The following is a 17,686-nucleotide window of genomic DNA, read 5'->3' on the forward strand; positions in this document are numbered from 1 at the left end:
AAAAGAGGTGTCAGCGTGTTTTTTGCTTGCTCATTTTAAAGCGGTAACCTCCTGGGATGAAAAATGCAAGAAGGTCTATCTGCAGACTCGCAGTATCTACACGACACACCCACTTTGCTACATGACACACCCACGTGGTTATGTTTAGGTGTGAGGATGGGGATCGTTAGGGTTAGGGTTAAGGGTCGGGGGGGTGTCATGTAGCATATCGTTAGGATAACAACATTAGGGGGGTGTGTTGTGTAGTAAAGTGGGTTTGTCATGTAAATCTGCAAGACTGCAGATAGGCCCTTCTCAAAAAATGAAGCCAACACAGAAGTGGCAAAAACTGCAGTTTCTCGAATGGCCACTTGAGGCTGGCTCCAAAGCGAGTCAATCCCCATAGACTTCCATGTTAAAATGCCCAACTTTACAGCAGAAATAAACATGTTTACAGCCTGGTACAAAAAACGGTTTTGGTCTCTGGTCAACTGTATGAGGGTTAAATTTTTATATAACTCACCTGTTTAAATTTTATTAAGGCTTACATTTCTGCATAATTAATAGGTGGCCACTGAGTGTCAGGTGAGTACCACGGACAAGACGCTACCACGGCAACAACGTTGGTTACGTAACGTAATCATGGCGTAACCCCAGATTCACAGAGTACAGCCGTAGCTGTCGCTATTTCAGTGTGTTTTCAGTTCATGAAAGTAAACTGTAACCTTTTTGTTGCCTTAAAAAGTCCTGTTCAGTGTTTGGTTGTACTAAAAGAAAGAAGTCCGATGTTCAGTTTTTTCCGGTAAGTACAGTTTGTTTGATGCTAGCGAAAAATTAGCATTAGCATTATCACAGTTAACCATAGACTGTAAATTCACTGTGCTAACAAAGCTAGCAGCTAGCATTAGGGTCAGCTCCACCCTCTTGTCCAGTCACTTCTGGCTTCAAATATCCAAGATGGCGATGATCAAAATGCAAACCTGAGGCTTCAAAACGGGAGCAAGTCCCCAGGAAGAGTGCTTTGAATTGGTTTTGAAGCTAATTTGACATAGTGGCCAGACCGTGTAATTACAATATCACATTATGCTATTGGGCCCAAAAAGAGTTTTCCCCATAGACTTACATTTTGAAAGCGTCGTCTGTAAATCAGTGGATATTTTTTTCTTGAGCATCACAACCCCTGTGTTTCACTTTTAAAGATCTAGAAGAGCCACACGATTGAAACATTTTATCATTATTCAAGGTAGTCAGAGGGCTAAACCAGAAGTTAGCAATCTCGGCTGGCAGAAGTCTCTACTGAGCATGCTCCTGATGCATTGGGCACATAGAGCATGGGCAGTATGTTTTCATCCGGGTATTTCTTTACAGCGGAGGTGGATTTTTTTGGCTACTGAGCAACTTTAATAGGAATGACCCATGGATGTATTATAAGAGCTGGATACTGCACTAATAATGGCACCCATTCAGTCCTATAGGAATTGCTTGGCTAGTGCATATGCCAAAAAAAAGTGGCCACTGGGAAAAATTGGCTGCAAGGCTAAGCATCGTCCCTATCCAGCTCTTATTATACATCCATGGAATGAACAGAGCCCCTGCCTCCAACACTGTATCCTGTTTACTTTATACATCCATGAACAGGAATCGACAAACCAGTGAGTGACGTCATGGGGGCTACATCCATTATTTTTTTACAGTCTATGCTCATCTTACAATGATAAAGAGGGGAAAGGACTGATTGAAGGAAACTGGCTGAGTGAAAAGTAATGGGACGCGGCCCGGTCTTCCCCCTGTGATTTTTCCATAGACTGTGTGGGCTTTTCCTGCTGCCTCCTCTGTGGTCAGCTGACAGAACCGCTGTGTCATGTGACAGCCGCTTCCTTATAGAAGCAGCTCAGTACATTTCACTACAGTCGGTCCGAGAGGAGTTTTATGAGTGAGTGAGAGTGATTTTGATGAAGAAGCGGCGAGTGTTTACAGGACAGAGCGGTGTGAGGAGAAGAGCAGAGATTTAGGGTAGTTCAGAAGGCTTGAACGCATCCTCATTTATCTTCCTTCCTGTTTCAGCTTGCCATTACTGAGGGGCGCTCAAATAACTTCAGTAAGTTTATCTTTTAACACGTGGTTAATTATGTGAATATATGTCAGTATATATAGGCTGTTCAATCTTTTTTGAATAGCGAATTTTAAAATTAATTTGTAATTCCCTTCATTTTAGTTTAAACAATACGTTGTATCATTCTTAACAGGCTCTAATTAAAAAATGAAAAAGGCTACAAGGGATTTACGTAGTATTGTATTTTTGTATTATGTATTATGTTTTTTTGTAAAGCGTGATCATTTCCACATGTAGGTATTGTAAGCTGTGCACTTGTCCTGTTGTAAGAACTTAATGTTCTCTCTAACAACTAGTTGGTTTTGATTTACTTATCTGATGTTTACGACTGTTTGATGTCAGAAGTCACCTGGCAGGTTGTTGCTACCTTCAGCCAGGTCACGCCTAGTCAGCTGAGACTCAGGAGGTGTGTGTGAGAGAGTGATGCATGTCAATTGGCACTGAGTATACTATACTGTCAGTATGTACAAAGACTTTAACCGTCTTGGCTGTACTCAGTAAACCACATCTTCCCAGCAGGTCAGCTTGTCTCTCGGGCCACAGTCAGAGCAACTGAGGTTCGATGTCATTCACACTACGGCTCTGACATCCTTCTGCTTCATCGAGTTTGTTTTTGTATTGTCTATTCAGCAGGAATGCATCTGGCGGTGCTTGTTTTTGCGTCGGCGCTCTCTGCAGCCACCTTTGCCCTTGACAACGGGCTGATGAGGACCCCTCCCATGGGCTGGTTGGCATGGGAACGGTTCCGCTGTGACATTGACTGTGAACATGACCCAAAGAATTGCATCAGGCAAGCCAACAAAATATGAATATTACACACAACTGAAAAAAAGCTCAGTATCTAATACTGCAAGGTGATATTCGTGAGTAATGCTACTGTTGTCTTAATTAACTGTAAACACCCTGTTTTAGTGGAGGTGGGTGTGGAGCTCTGGAAACCAAACAAGTTTTGGGGAAACCAAAAAACCTTTTGTGAACAAACTGTTTGCCACTTTAACAATCTGCATTTGTAAGTCGTCAACAGATTTTTTTTTTCTTTAGGCCTCATGGTGTCTTTACATGTCTTTTGTTTATTCTAGCACCTTTTTTTCTTTTTTCTTTTGAGCTCGAGGCAGCAATCTTAAACCAAACACCGCACTCAACAAATACCTTCACATACCAAAACCCAATCACAGTGCTTTTTGTGGTCTTATCTTTGGAATGCAACAATGACTTTATTTAAATCCATCCCTTTTTCAATATTTGCTCATCAAATGTGTTGCCTCCCAATGAGCCATTTCTGTCTTTCCTGCAGTCAGAATCTGTTCATCGACATGGCGGACAGACTCTCAGAGGATGGCTGGAGGGAGCTTGGCTACGTCTATGTGAACATAGATGACTGCTGGGCCTCCATGGAGAGAGACAAGCAGGGACGGCTCCAACCTGACCCTAAGAGGTACACCCACACCCACCCATACACACACACTGCAGCTGTTGTTCTTCAATGCAAACACTTATCTAAAACCTCTAAGCCTGTAAGTCAATAAAACTGTGACTGAAGGTGTGACAGTGTGACAGTCATACAATCATATGACAGCAACAAAAAAACATGAGTCAGTCATTTCAATAGTGTGTGGTGAACCTGTAGGTATATTATATGCAGCTTCAGTATAATAAAGACAACAAACTGATCCTTGACCTATCTGGAAAGTGGAAATGAAAAAAGGATGTAAAAATCCAGATATACACACACAAAAAACAGCAAAAAAACAACTGAAGGCTTTGTTGACTTTAGAGCTTCACTTTTTCAGTTCTTGGTAGGATTTTGTTCCTTTTTAGTTGCATTATATCATGCTAATCTCCATAACATTCAATTTTATATTAAATTAAACCATGTTTCACTGGATCCATTTAGAGTGGTCTCTCGGCTGCATATTATATTTAACAAAAAACAAATGCTGTACTTCACAGCTGATGATTTGAAATTGCTTGCTTGACCATTTGTTGAACTGAAAACCTTGTCCCTAATAAGTATATTTCATATTATGCGCTTGAATATAACATTATAATCGCCCTTTACCTCCTTAACCCCAGGTTCCCAGGAGGAATCCTTAAGCTTTCACGCTACCTGCATGACAGGGGTCTCAAGCTGGGCATCTACGGAGACATGGGCACACACACCTGTGGGGGCTACCCTGGCACCCCACTTGACAAGATTAAGATAGATGCTCAGACCTTTGCCGACTGGGAGGTGGACATGTTAAAATTTGACGGCTGCTATTCTAACGCCACAGAGCAAGAGCAGGGTAAGGACCGGAGATGTGACTTTTAGATTGTGGTTATTGAAATACTGCTGATTTGATCTTGTTTGATTCTTGTTCCTCTTCTTGCATCTTGCATAGGTTACCCTCTCATGTCAAAGGCTTTAAATGCTACGAACCGTCCCATTGCCTACTCCTGCAGCTGGCCCGCCTACCAGGGTGGCCTGCCACCTCAGGTATAATCAGAATATCTTAAATTCTTTCATGTCTTTCAATTTCTTATCATTGAAAACATTTTTTAGTTTCATCATGTGAAATGTGCTTTATATTTCCAGGTAAATTACACTCAGTTGGGGGAGATCTGCAACCTGTGGCGTAACTATGGTGACATCCAGGACTCTTGGGACAGTGTACTGGACATTGTCGATTGGTTCTTTGACAACCAAGATGTCCTGATGTCTGCAGCTGGACCTGGAAGATGGAATGACCCAGATATGGTCTGTTTAACCAACATAATAAAAGACACAATTTTTACATATTGCCTATGTGGTCCATCAGTAAAGTCAGGAAGAACAAGTGATACAAGTTTTTAAAAAAAAAAAAGGCCTTAATGTCTCCACCGGATTTTCTCAAATATTTTTCTGCAAATAATCCTTCAGCATATGGCCAAGGACCTACTGACAGATAACTCAAATTACCTCATGATAACATGTAATTCTGACATTTACTGAATGCTAAATTAAGAGTTCCTAGTGCGGATTCTCAAGTATTACTGGAACCAATTTTAACAGCCAAAATAATAATAATTATAATACTTTTAATACACATATACCTTCTTTTCTGTTTTGTCTTGATCTTGATTCTTTGTTTCTCTTGTTAGTCAAAAAGTGCTACATGTATGAAATTCCTCTAATTCATTTCATCTTCTTTGTTTGTGTGATTTTGACCTACACAGCTGATTATTGGCGACTTTGGCCTCAGCATGGACCAGTCTCGTTCTCAGATGGCTCTGTGGGCAATTATGGCCGCTCCTCTTTTCATGTCCAATGACTTGCGCACCATCAGCAGCGGGGCCCGCAGCATCCTGCAAAACAAAATGGCCATCAGCATCAACCAGGACCCCATGGGCATTCAAGGAAAACGCATTGTAAAGGTGACACACTTTTGCATTGATCCTGCAGCTTCTTATTATCTTTCTATCCCCCTTTTCACATTTCTTCTCATTCTCTGTGCCTTTATTCATATTTTTGGTCATTTTCTCTGTGCCAGGAGAAGAGCGGCATTGACGTGTTGTGGCGCCCCCTGTCAAAGAATTCCAGTGCCTTGGTGTTCTTCAGTCGTCGCACTGACATGCCCTACCGCTACCACACTTCCCTCAGCAAACTGAACTACACCGCCGGCCACTACGAGGTCAGTTATCTGTTTATTGCAACACGTATGACCATGGCAAGAAAATCACTCACTTGTTTTCTCTTTTTTTACTGTTCCTCAGGTCTTCGACGTCTTCACTGGCAAGACCATGGTGCTGACGGACTCCACTGACTTCGTGGTGTCAGTGAACCCCACAGGTGTGGTCATGTGGTACGTCTCTGCGCCCACCAAACTGGGCTTCCACCAGTTCTATAAAGGTAGTAGGGTCCGGGGATCTGCCTATGATGACCATGAAAATGCCATCCCTCCCGTCTTCCTCTGACAAACTTCACACATACACTGTCAAGTGTTCAAAGGACTTATTGCCAATGGGTAGTGCTGAATGTGTTTGCCTTAAGTGAATGGCACTATCTGTTGCAAAAAATGAAATCAGTGTGAGCTCAGGGACAGACGTTTGCATCTGGATGTATTGTATGTCACTTGTCTGAAGTTTTTTCATTCTCTGTGATCCTTCTCTCAAATTCTGCAATGCAGTATCAATGTTGATCAATTGAATGGCTCCAGAACAATGTGCTTTTAATACCACAGTGAGAAAAGCGATGATTTGGCACTCATGTCAACTGTTTTTGTACTGAGCTGCTGATTGGTTTTGCGATCTCAGCTGTGATTACCAAAGCTGAAAGACCTTTCTTATGAAAGACCTTTTCTTATTCAAGCATGCATTCCCTTTGAAAAAGAAGCAGGATAATCTGTTCCAGAAAAGGTGCAAACTAAGAGGGATGACAAAGGCCACTGCCATGCCAGTTTTTCTGAATGAGGTTTACATTTTGGATTTGTTGTATTTGAAGGCTAATTGTTTTATTATTTTGTTTTAGGGTTTTATAAGAAATCATTTTGTGAATTATGTGTTATTTCTCACTAAATAAAACAACACATTTCTCATTTCAATCAGGCAATGGCCGACGTTTGTGTATTTGTACGTGAGTGTATTTGAAATTCTTTAGGTGTACGTATACGATGGGCCATCTTGATCTAGAACTTGCTCATCAGACTAAAAATGGTGTTCTGAAATTGCTTTTTTTCCCTTAAGATCTCTTTTTAAAATCAATATACACACACCGTCTATGGATACATACACGTTTTATTTGAATGACCTTAACCCAAAAGCCTGGCAGTACAGTCCCAATTACACTGAAGGGTCCTGTTGAGTCTACTTTAGGGACAGCTGAGGCTCATACAGTTCACACAAACATGTGAATGCACTATAGGTTCAGCAGCAGAATGCTGTTTTTATGTGTGCAACTATATGGCACATGTGATAAGATAGTTATTTTATAATTTCAACCTCACATCATTTAACAGCCATAAAGCCATAATTGTGCAGTAATATAAAAAAGGGTTTCATGTTTTTCCTCGGTAAAATGTGGCACATTTAGAACATAGTTTCAGTTCAGTTTCTAAAGAATTTTTCAGGTTCCTGAAATGGTGAAAGGATGTTATTCTCTTTTAGCTTTCACTTCACTATTGCTTGTTGAAGTAAGTCTCAATTTATGCCGGGGTTCAGCTTTAGTTCTGTACAGGATACATTTATCATGAATAAACACACATTTACAGATTGTTTTTTCATATGTGCAATTATAATACTGCTGCCTTATTTTCAGCCTTTGTGCACTAAACTCATTTACAAGGCACATTTTTCTAAAAAAAGATCATCAGTAACTTGTTGATTTATTGTGGATCAATGGAGACGAAGCTTTGATCTATATTCATTCAGCAACAGATTGTTATGCAGAGGTAACATGATGCGTGTAATAATGTCATTTTCTGGGAATGACCCATGATGATACTGTACACAGCATGAGTAGAAACCTGACTCACAGATTTGTTTGTACAAAGTACAGAAAATTAAGACAGGGAGAGGAAAACGGAATAATTTAGCAAACATAAACACAGGCACACATCCACATTCAGCCAGTAGAGGTCAGCGCTGCTCTTTGGCTGTATGGACGTGACAAGATGGGCTCTCCAGTCAAAAATCTACTGCCAAAAAATGCACCTGCTGACCAGCACAAGGACAGTCAGTTCATTCGGCTTGGCCCTTTATCTCTTTGCTATGATTTCCTCTCGTCTGGTACTCTCTTCCATTTTCACACTTGCACAACATTATAAATCAACTCCTTTTATACTAGTCCTTCATTCCTCTCCTTTTCTATCGTCTACTAATCCATTGTATTCACTCTGCCTCCTCATCTTTATTCCTTCCTTCACTCCTCCTTCTCCTTCTTGTCTCATTCTGCTGAATGTTGTGCATAGTATCACCTCTGACCTTGCTCTCAAAACCCTGCGTCAGTCTCAAGATACTGGAGTGGTCACATGAGTGTGTGCATTGGCATGCATGCTACTGCATGCGCGTACGTATGACATGAGTAAACTTGCGCTGAGTGACACAGACACACACGCGCACACACACACATATCCCCTCTAGGTCATTTCAGGCCGGATCTGCTGTGTCTGTGTGTGCATGTGTGGGAAAGAGGATCTTTGCCTTCCTTTCTTTCCCTTTCAGTCGTCTCAGATATCCATTGGCTGGCCGAATACGACACATCTCTCACTGTCAAGGTCCCTGCTGTTTGAGAACATAACGTGGGAGAGAAGTGAGGGAGTTATGATAGAAAGAAAAGAGAGAACAGTGCAAGAAGGATTCGGGGGAAGGAGTGGGGGGGGGCTGTCAAAAGTCTATTAGAAGGTGCAAATGAGCAAAGGAGGGGGGAATGTGAGAGATGAGCGAGAGCGAGGGAACGGGTAAGGGAGGGGGGGGTGAGACAAGGAGAGACAGCGTTCCTGCCGATGCTCACGTAGGCCCACAGCTGCAGAGGCGCAGTTGCCACTCTCGTCTTTGTACCCCCCCACCACCAACAACAGCACCCCTGATTCAATTCTGTAGCCCCCCCCCCACCCCTTCCTTCATCCAAAACACGTGCTGTTGTCACGCTGCTAGTCACACTCTCTGCCTTGCACCTCTAAAATTCAACCCAGATGAAGGGGTGGGGGGTGGGTTTGGCCTCTCATGGCTGCACTCAGGATGCAGACAGGACTTTATATATAGGTCAGAATATATGCATGGTCTCAAAGGAGGCCAAACACATTCAAAACCCCTTAGGTGCTACCACAGAAAAAGACAAGTAATTGAGCTGTGCCTCGATCTTTTTTGTCTGCTTTGGGATCTAACATTTTCATTTCTGGTTGTGCAAGTCACATGAGTTGCAGTTTTGGATATAACAACAATAAACGATGAATATATTCGAATCTTGAAATCTGTTTACCTGCATGCACAGACACACAAAAACACTAGTACTGTGCTGTTAAGCTCATCCTGGTGACATCATCTGTCTGTCTGCATGGCTGGTTGCTGACTCATGACAACATTATCCCAAGGTCTGATACATTGCAGAAAAGGTGTTCACTGCTATCTCATCTTTCTGTATTTACAGTATTGACATGTAGAGAAAACATTAAACTGTCTTCCAAGGGCAGTTAGATATATACAAGTACCAGGCAAAAGTTTGGACACACTCTCTCACTCAAGTGAATGGGAAGATGTTGGCTGATTATAAACCCTTGTCATAACAGATTTTAAATAAAATAAAAGTAATAAAAAACATTTAGATACTGCACTCTATGTTTGGAAAAGCAGGCACATATTTAGTTTAGTTTAGCAGTATCAACAAACAGGCTAAGCTAGGCTAGTTACTTTTTAGCGGGACAATCAGTTTAGTTTTTATTTTTACAAGATTTGGGTACTGCCTTATTATGTGATGTAACAAACCTAATTACTAAGATGTTGGAGCATCAACATTGATTTTTCAGTTACAGAAAACAGTAAGACTCGGGTAATTTAGCTTTAGCTATCTCACAAGCTAGCCTCTGACAGAGTGCAGTCACTACAGTTTTGTTTTTACCTCTTTTTTCTTGCTAATTTTGCTTGCTGTTTTCCATCCTAAGATACATATTATATATTGCATCACAAAGTTTGCTAAAGGGTAAAATGGATAACTGCACTGTTTGTTAGGGTATGCTACACTGTTGCTTTATCCTGTAGCTCCATTTTGATTAAAGTGCAGATGAGATAGAAAGCATGGACCATCCTGCTTGTTTTACCTGCACATTACTGCTAGTTTATAGTCAAATAAGATTTGATTTATCATTTCCTGTCAGTGGAGATTTCCCCCAATGGTTCAGACTGGACACCCAGGTTTTATTTTAAAATGCCCCTCCTCTCAAAAATGCATTTTTCTTATTGCTTACTGCTTAATGATGTATGTGCAGAGTTTGACACCAGAAGACTGTTTTCATCTGGGGCAAAGTTCAGAATTTAAGGGATGGGCATATAAATATGATTTGTGACATCATAACTACTTTGGAGCCAATCGTGATTCAGTATGGAACATACACAAATGTGATGTGGAAACTTCTCATATGCTGAGAATTGACTTTTCAGTGAAGAAGTAAGAGACACCATGTGTTCAGCAGTTAAAATTTTGAAATGGACAATATGACAATATGCCCTCACAGATTCTGGATTTTCATGAGGGAGAAGGAGTCATTTGTCATTTTAACAAGTTTTTAACAAGGTTATTTAACTTTTTGTATTTTAGATGTCCGGAGTGGGTCTTTAAGCAAACATAGAAAGTCTGCAAGCTATTACTAAACAGGGGCTTTTCTGTTGCGGCCTCGCTCTTGCTTCTCCTACTTTTACTCGCTCACACATTAGGCAAAGACCAGACACCTTGTCCTCACACTGCCTCGCTACTCCTGTATTTATATGTTTTTTATTATGTGTGGTTTTTATCTTGTGTGTCTCGCCCTGTGTTGTTTTTTATTGCTACTGCGTCAGAACCAATTGTGCCTCAGGTACAAATAAAGGTCTTGAACTTGAACTCGTGGCTTACATTTGCACACTCTTCTGTTGGATTCTGTGACCCATGAGGCAAAGGACGGTGTACTTGCTGCAGACTCATCTACTCTCTCCTTTAATCCAAAAGTACTGGGGCATTGAATTAATTTGGTTTTGGACACTGGACACCTGGTGAAGGTTGTTCTGCCCTGTTCTGTCCTGTAAGCTGTTACAGCCGAGGATGTCCTGCTGGCTGTATGGAGATGCTGTTGTTTCAGCTGGAGCGAGAATGCATGTGTATATTAATGTATGGGGAGTTGGGGACCTTGTGTGCATGATGGCAAAAATGTACTATGTCTGCAACTGTGAAGGGATACAGTTAATGACTCATCTGTCTCATCAATGATGAAACTTTACATGACGTCAAGGTGCAAACTATTTTCATGATTTAGCACTTTATACTTCCAGGTTTTGCCCACACATAACCCATTTAACGTCATGTGTGGTCAGATTATGCTGTTCTGTAATTTTTATGAATGAATGAATGTCTGGATTTGTCCACCAGTGGCTGCTGTTGACTCAGTCAAACAGACGCGCCTGGTAACTGTTTCCACGATGCTGCTGTGTACGAGCCGAGCTGCACGTTGCCGAGGCGTTGGGTTCGCATGGCAATGGGCCAGGCTGTCAGCTGCCTGCTTACTGGCAGCTTGTGTGGGTCAAAGTCAGACACTGCAGCCAATGCTGTTCTCTCTCTCTCTCTCTCCCTCTCATACACACTCAGACAGACACAGCGACCACACGCACACACACACACACAGTCATGATCTCATTCTTTCCCTTTAACTCTGTATTTCCCCCCTTGACGTTGCACACATGTTCACAACCTCTGAACCTGGTCTCATTTTCTCTCTCCTTTGCACTTCCTATGCTGTCCTGTCCTGCACAGACAAATCCCTTATATCCTGGATCCCACAGGGTACAGTGACCACATTTACCTTCCTGCAGACATACACTGTACATCTGTGAGAGAGGGTGTGTGTGGCCAGTCCCTCACTGAATTCCTCTGTTCCACTGTATTCCCTGTTTGAGGTTTCCGCATCAGATCCCGAAGCCTTTCTGGGCAGCAGAACAAAACCCCATCTTCCCTTTCACTGGCTGGAGCAAAGCACAGCCAACACAGCAGCAGGATTTGGCACAAATCAGCTTCAAGGAGAATGGTTGGAAAGGACTGGAAAGAGCAGGTGGAGTTCTTTGGAAAGAGCATTTGCGGGTGTGCATGTGTGTGTGCGTGCGTGCATGTGGCGAGGGTCACACTATTAGAGACTTGTCAGATTACCAGCAGATCTTTGATATGCATTCACACAGCAACAATTTGTTAGGTAATATGATGCCATTTTGAGCTGCCACCGATAATGCATCTATTTTTGGGTAAAGCCCCATAATGAAACACAGCATGATGCTGTAGAAAGTTGACTCACAAGATTAGTTTGCAAAAAGGAGTCATGTGTGGGGGGCAGCCAATAAAAATAGGGACGTGATCGGTCAACAATGCCTCTTGTAACCTTCAGTCTGGTCTGCGGATATCCATGTGCATGGTTTTCTGTGCTATTTTTGTTTGTGTCAGTCAGCATTTGGACTTTCTCTTCTTTATTTAGCTGGATTCCTATGCTTGTGATTGTGATCTCTTCTCTCTCCGCTTGCCAGTCTGTCACCAACACTTCTTTTGGCTGCCTGTCAATCTGTCACTTGTTTGTACTCTATCACTAACTCTGTAAAGTAAAGGTGTCCTGAATAGAGGTCATAGCTTGTCATTGCTAATTTCATTTACGCCAATGAAATCACCACAGCTTGATTTCTTCTCCTTTCAGCAGTGTAAGACGATACAACATAAATCCTGCTACATAAACATTAACTGTTTCACTAGATTATTAGCCACGCTAGCAGCACAGCTCTAGGGATGGTTTACATGAAATTTAGACAAATATTCAAGGTCCCTGGAGGATGAATACTAATGACTTTGGTGATCGCCTGACTTTTCATCAAGCGCCTTTATCAGGCCAAAAAAATCAACCAATTGTTAGCATGCTAACACACTAAACTAAACTAAACTTAGATGGTGATCATAGTAAAGATTATACCTGCTAATCATCAGCATGTTAGCATTGTGATTGTGAGCATGTTAGCATGCTGATGTTAGCGTTGCGATGTTAGCGGCTATAGACTCTTAGTCTTGTTTAAGTCATTGAGTTTTTTCAATTTTTCATAGTTGTCATACATAAACTGCATATATACTATAAAATGACAGCTGTTAGTAGCTGCAGTGAAAAAGTGACTAGATTGTTGCTTGACAGGAGTTATGGCTTCCTGTGGTGTTAGACAACATAACATACGGTTCCTCAGTCAAGTTGTTGTTTAATGATGTTTTGGAGAAATCAATAAAATCTTAACTCTTTTATTGCAGCTTTTAGTTAAGAAGACAAAATATTCTTAAATTAAAACACCATGTTAACATAAATTAGATTAGAAACAAAGAAGTGCTATTGTACATCTATTGACACCTTTATGACAAGCATAATGATGTCTTTATTACTTTGCTTGGCAACAGTTCTTGGCAACACACATACACAAACACACACGGGACTATTAAACAAATACCCTGAATATCCTGTCTCTTTGGAGATATCCCAACCTGTGTTTTCCTGCACGTCTACCAATCTGCCTCTCTCTTGCACCCCTGTGCGCTTACACACACACACACACACACACACACACACACACACACACACACACACACACACATGCACGCACACTTGCTCTCTCAGTCTCTATCTGTCTTTCCACCACACATTGACCGACTTCTTCTGAGGTGACTGTGTCTCTTTATGTAAAAATGCTGACTTTGTGTCAGGTAGGTCAGTCCTAGCTTGTGACTGTGCTGGCTGCTCACATCCTACCAACCCCCCCTACCCCCCTCCCAACCTCCCCTCCATCTACTAGGTCCTTAAATCCATGTCATCTGGCTGGCTGTTGGCTGGAAAAGATCAAACAGCAAATGTAGGGCTGACCTTCAGCCCGGCGCCCCCGCCGCCCGCTGCGTATATCTCAGCAGGCATAGTGCGTCTAAACATTAACTCTGGGGACTGGGCACAGTTTAGTCTAAGTGGTCTGAGTTTGTGTGTGCTGTGTGCAAGAGTGTGTGGTCTTGTTGTGTAAGTTTATATGAAGACACCTGAAGGGATATAAAGAGAGATGTCTTTTGCAGTCTAGCAGTAGTAGAGTATTAATTAACACCCTAAGTAGCAGAGACACAGACGCACAAAGAAGAAGATGTTACTGCCTGAAATCCATAATCTCTGTCACAATCACTTACTTGCAGTGTTGGTGAGAAGCAGAGTTCAGGGTGCAGAAGCACCTGCTGTACTGGCATAGCCTGACCAGAGTCCTTCTGACACTACTGGCTACCATACTGATATGCACCTGCAAGAACCCACCTGTGCTGTGGATCCCACACCCACACCAGGCCTTGCCACCTGCAGCACGGGGCCTTTTTCAGCCGGCAGCGTGCTTCACAGTCTTGGAGCTGACATGTGAGCAGCTGTTCTTTCAGTCCATTATGAACACAGTTGAGGCTTTGTGTGTAGTGAAGAAAAGAGCTACTTGTCAAAACTGTGACGTAAAACGTCCCCTACTCTGTGGCGCAGTGTCAGGAGAGATTTTGGGTCAAGTCATAGTTGTGTGTGAATGTTGACACGTACTGCACTGTAAATGACTCTTGGTACTGCTGTGTTAAACAGGTACACAATCAGATGTGCTTTATCTTGCTACCTCATGTTCTTGTTCATTGACTGCTGCTTGCCTGAAGAAGTAGAAGCACATTGATGAATAATTTGCAAGACTGTGACACGTTATCAAGGCAGTTGCACTCTGGTACATTGTTCAATTATTTCCTTTTCTGGCCTGCAAGCTCTAAGCAAAACAACAATGAGGACAGGCCATATAAGGAACACATGAGCCTGAAAGTTTTGATAAGATTAGTCATAAACAATAAACCCTTTTTATATTATTTAAAATATTTTTGATATTCAACTGGGCATATGCATTTATATGACCTCCAAGGTTATTTTAATCTGCCCCATGACCACTGGAGGGTGGTAGGGTATTAACTGGCCCATGGTGGGGGACCTGGTCCCAAATAACTCAGGTAGTTTCCTCCAGAACTCACAGGGCTACACGTCTGCTGACTGAATGACGCAAACCTTCATGAATGACTGGCATTTGGAGTCATGTCAGTTTCAGCTGACCTTCTCTCCAATGCCCTACGCTCATTAAGCACGCTGTTAACACAATGCTTCAAGTCAACTCAAGTTGACAACAATGATGCTATTTGGGAATATTTTGTCCTCTGCCATACTATTGCAAAAACTGTGGTGATTAATAGGGTACTGTGGTGTGTGAATGATTGTCTCCTGAGAGGTCAACACTCTCCTGTAATTTGGCTTTGCTGGTCAGAGCGTACTTTAGGTTAAACACTCAAACACACTCAGGTAAAGAGCAGACAGAGGACATGAATGAGAAGAAACAAGAGGACGACATGTCCAGATCATAGTCTTCATCCTTAGAATCCATAAATCACCAGTGGTTGACCCCCCGACCTTGCTGCACTACATGGATACCTCTTCCACTTCCACTGGTTGCTGTTCAAGTTCAGCAGTAGCTGCAGGGACACATTTTTTCCTCAAAGGAAATCTCTGATAAGCCCTAATCTCTCACCTTGATATTTTATGCCACCAAATAGCTCCCTCTCACCCCCTCTAGCACCTTGAAGTCCTGAAAAGCAGCCATTGTTTATTTCAGAGCTCTGTGAAAAAAGAAAATCTGCTGATCTGCCACTCATGTGAATGATATGGAAATTCGGGACATGGGAATTTGAGTTTGAGAATGCCATTAAAAAGGAATAATAGCCTGGAAATGTATGACTTTGATGAATGTGATTTGCAGTGGCATGAATGGAAATATTGTTGTGGGAGGATTTATTGTGTTTAAATATGGGAATTTAAAAACCCTTGGCTGGGGGAAAAAGAAAATATGATAGATTTCTTTTTTTATCTGATGCTAGATTTCCTGTTGTTAGGGTCTGCTTACTTTGCATGCATGCATATACACACACAGACATGCACATCTGCTTACAGCGTGTATACATTCATGTGTTAAGTTTTACACCATGTAGCTGGATAGAACAAAATCTTTGTTTTCAACACCTATGGAAAATATGACCACATAAAGTCACAAGACTACCTTTGCAATTAGCCGGTGTCAAATATTTGACTTTGTCATTACTAACACCTGTCTCACCCTCATGCACACACACTCACACACCAACTTGTTTTTGTTACTTAGGAGGACACTGCAATGAGTTACATTCATTCCCTGGAGACTTACCTTAAACATAACCATAACCACTACATGCCTAACCTTTAAATTATAACCAAAGTTCAAATGTCTTCACCTTAAATTTGAATTGTTTATTTTTAAAGTGGTCCTCTTTTATCTATGAGCAGATGTATGGCCCCACAACATGATTAATGCACACATGTTATCATGTTGTCTCATTGCTATGTTGAAGTTAGTTATATTTTATAGATAAGTCTTGCACTTATGGCATATAACTGTCCCTTATGTAAAACCCAAAACAAACACTGCACAATCAAAATAACTCACGTGCATGACATAATTTCACATTTATGTCCAACATCATCCTACTCAGGCGGGAATACATCAGAGAAGATGCCAGTTACAGTGATGATGATGGTGACCACTGAACTTTACAGCCTGAGCCAACCCCATTACTGAGAACCTGGTGGATATTTTAGACGGCAGCTCTCACCACTGCAGAATGTAGATAAACACATACCATTTAGGTTCCCTGTCATAATCTTACAGTCAACAAACCTTCCCTGGCAACACTGCTCCACCAGTTTACAATGCTAAGTCACAATTACAGTACCTCTAATTACTGGGTTGCCTCTGTGTATATATGTGTGTCAGTGAATGCATGTGAGTGCGCATTTCTGTGTTTCTGCCTGGCCGTGCCAGTGTCTCCAGGAGAAAGTGAGTTGACAATGTGGGTGGGGGTAGGTGGAATCCCTTAACTGCATTGCTACACGGTAGTCCTTCAATTATAAAATGTGTTTTAAACAGACTGTCAGAAAAAGTAGTATATATACCGCTGCTTATAAATAAAAGGAGATAGAGACACAGTCTTAGAGTGGGAATGAAAAATCAAAACAAGGCAAGGAAAAGACACAAGACAGAGGGGAAACGTTTAAAGATGTCGCATAGTGTAGCCGTCTTTCTAAGAAATAGCTTGCTTACTTTCACTCCATTTTCACTGGCACAACTCAAAGTTATATTTGGACTCTGCTGCTTTGCTTTACTTCATTCCTTGCCAAGGATGGAGAGTCATACAGCCACGCATCTCTGTCAGGCTGTACTAAGGCACAGTGGTGATTCAAACTAATGTCAGAATGCTAACATAATCACATTGACAATGCTAACATGCTTTGTTCATAAAGCAAAGTATTAGACAAATTTAAACTTTGACTGGATGGTGGCGCTAGAGGAAAAGGGGTTAACCAGTGTTATTTAAATTCATCCTGAAGGGGACATAGACATGTCTGTACTAAATTTCTTGACAATCCATCCAATCCTTGAAGAGAAATTTCACTACAAAGCAAAAATGTCAACTTCATGACTAGAGGAAAAGTCAGAGGATTACCAAAGTCGTTAGGATTCATCCTCTGGGCACCATGGATATCTGTACCAAATTTCATGGCAATCCATATCCATCTCCATCTGAAGTGAATAAAAGGTTGTAAGTATAACAGTACTGGGTGACAGTGTTGGAGACAGCATTGCAGAGAGTGAACATAGAGGAGATATTGAATTATTGCTCAATGTGCCGGGGTGGAGACTTTATGTGATTATGAATCAATGAGGAACAAAATGAGAAGCGGGCAATGACACAGTAGAGAAGGAAAAAACAATAAAGGAAATGGAGAAACAGAGGAGTCTTTACGGGCAGGAAGTGGG

At 41.7% G+C, this 17,686-nt stretch overlaps 1 protein-coding gene across 4 annotated transcripts; it reads left to right on the top strand.

The window, feature by feature from the left end:
- Window positions 1–763: 763 nt before the first annotated feature.
- On the top strand, window positions 764–6,654 carry LOC122965664 (alpha-N-acetylgalactosaminidase-like). Of its 4 annotated transcripts, none has more exons than XM_044329821.1 (10): window positions 764–781; window positions 2,044–2,077; window positions 2,726–2,882; window positions 3,387–3,527; window positions 4,166–4,377; window positions 4,474–4,568; window positions 4,668–4,829; window positions 5,288–5,485; window positions 5,602–5,742; window positions 5,825–6,654. In XM_044329821.1, exons 3-10 carry the CDS (start codon window positions 2,728–2,730, stop codon window positions 6,023–6,025), a joined length of 1,305 nt encoding a protein of 434 aa, XP_044185756.1. In that variant the 5' UTR covers window positions 764–781; window positions 2,044–2,077; window positions 2,726–2,727; the 3' UTR covers window positions 6,026–6,654. The 4 variants fall into 4 exon arrangements, with proteins under 4 accessions (XP_044185756.1, XP_044185755.1, XP_044185754.1 ...); XM_044329820.1 differs by having other exon boundaries at window positions 765–781; window positions 2,723–2,882; XM_044329819.1 differs by lacking the exon at window positions 764–781 and having other exon boundaries at window positions 1,796–2,077.
- Window positions 6,655–17,686: the final 11,032 nt, after the last annotated feature.

This window comes from Thunnus albacares, chromosome 16 (assembly GCF_914725855.1).
Source record: "Thunnus albacares chromosome 16, fThuAlb1.1, whole genome shotgun sequence".
Lineage (NCBI taxonomy): Eukaryota > Metazoa > Chordata > Actinopteri > Scombriformes > Scombridae > Thunnus > Thunnus albacares.

Coding starts and splice junctions, on each gene's coding strand:
- LOC122965664 (XM_044329821.1), top strand. CDS start 2,728: ATGCATCTGGCGGTGCTTGTTTTTGCGTCGGCGCTCTCTGCAGCCACC. Junction 4,569..4,667: donor AGGGTGGCCTGCCACCTCAG/GTATAATCAGAA, acceptor TTATATTTCCAG/GTAAATTACACTCAGTTGGG. Junction 5,743..5,824: donor ACACCGCCGGCCACTACGAG/GTCAGTTATCTG, acceptor ACTGTTCCTCAG/GTCTTCGACGTCTTCACTGG.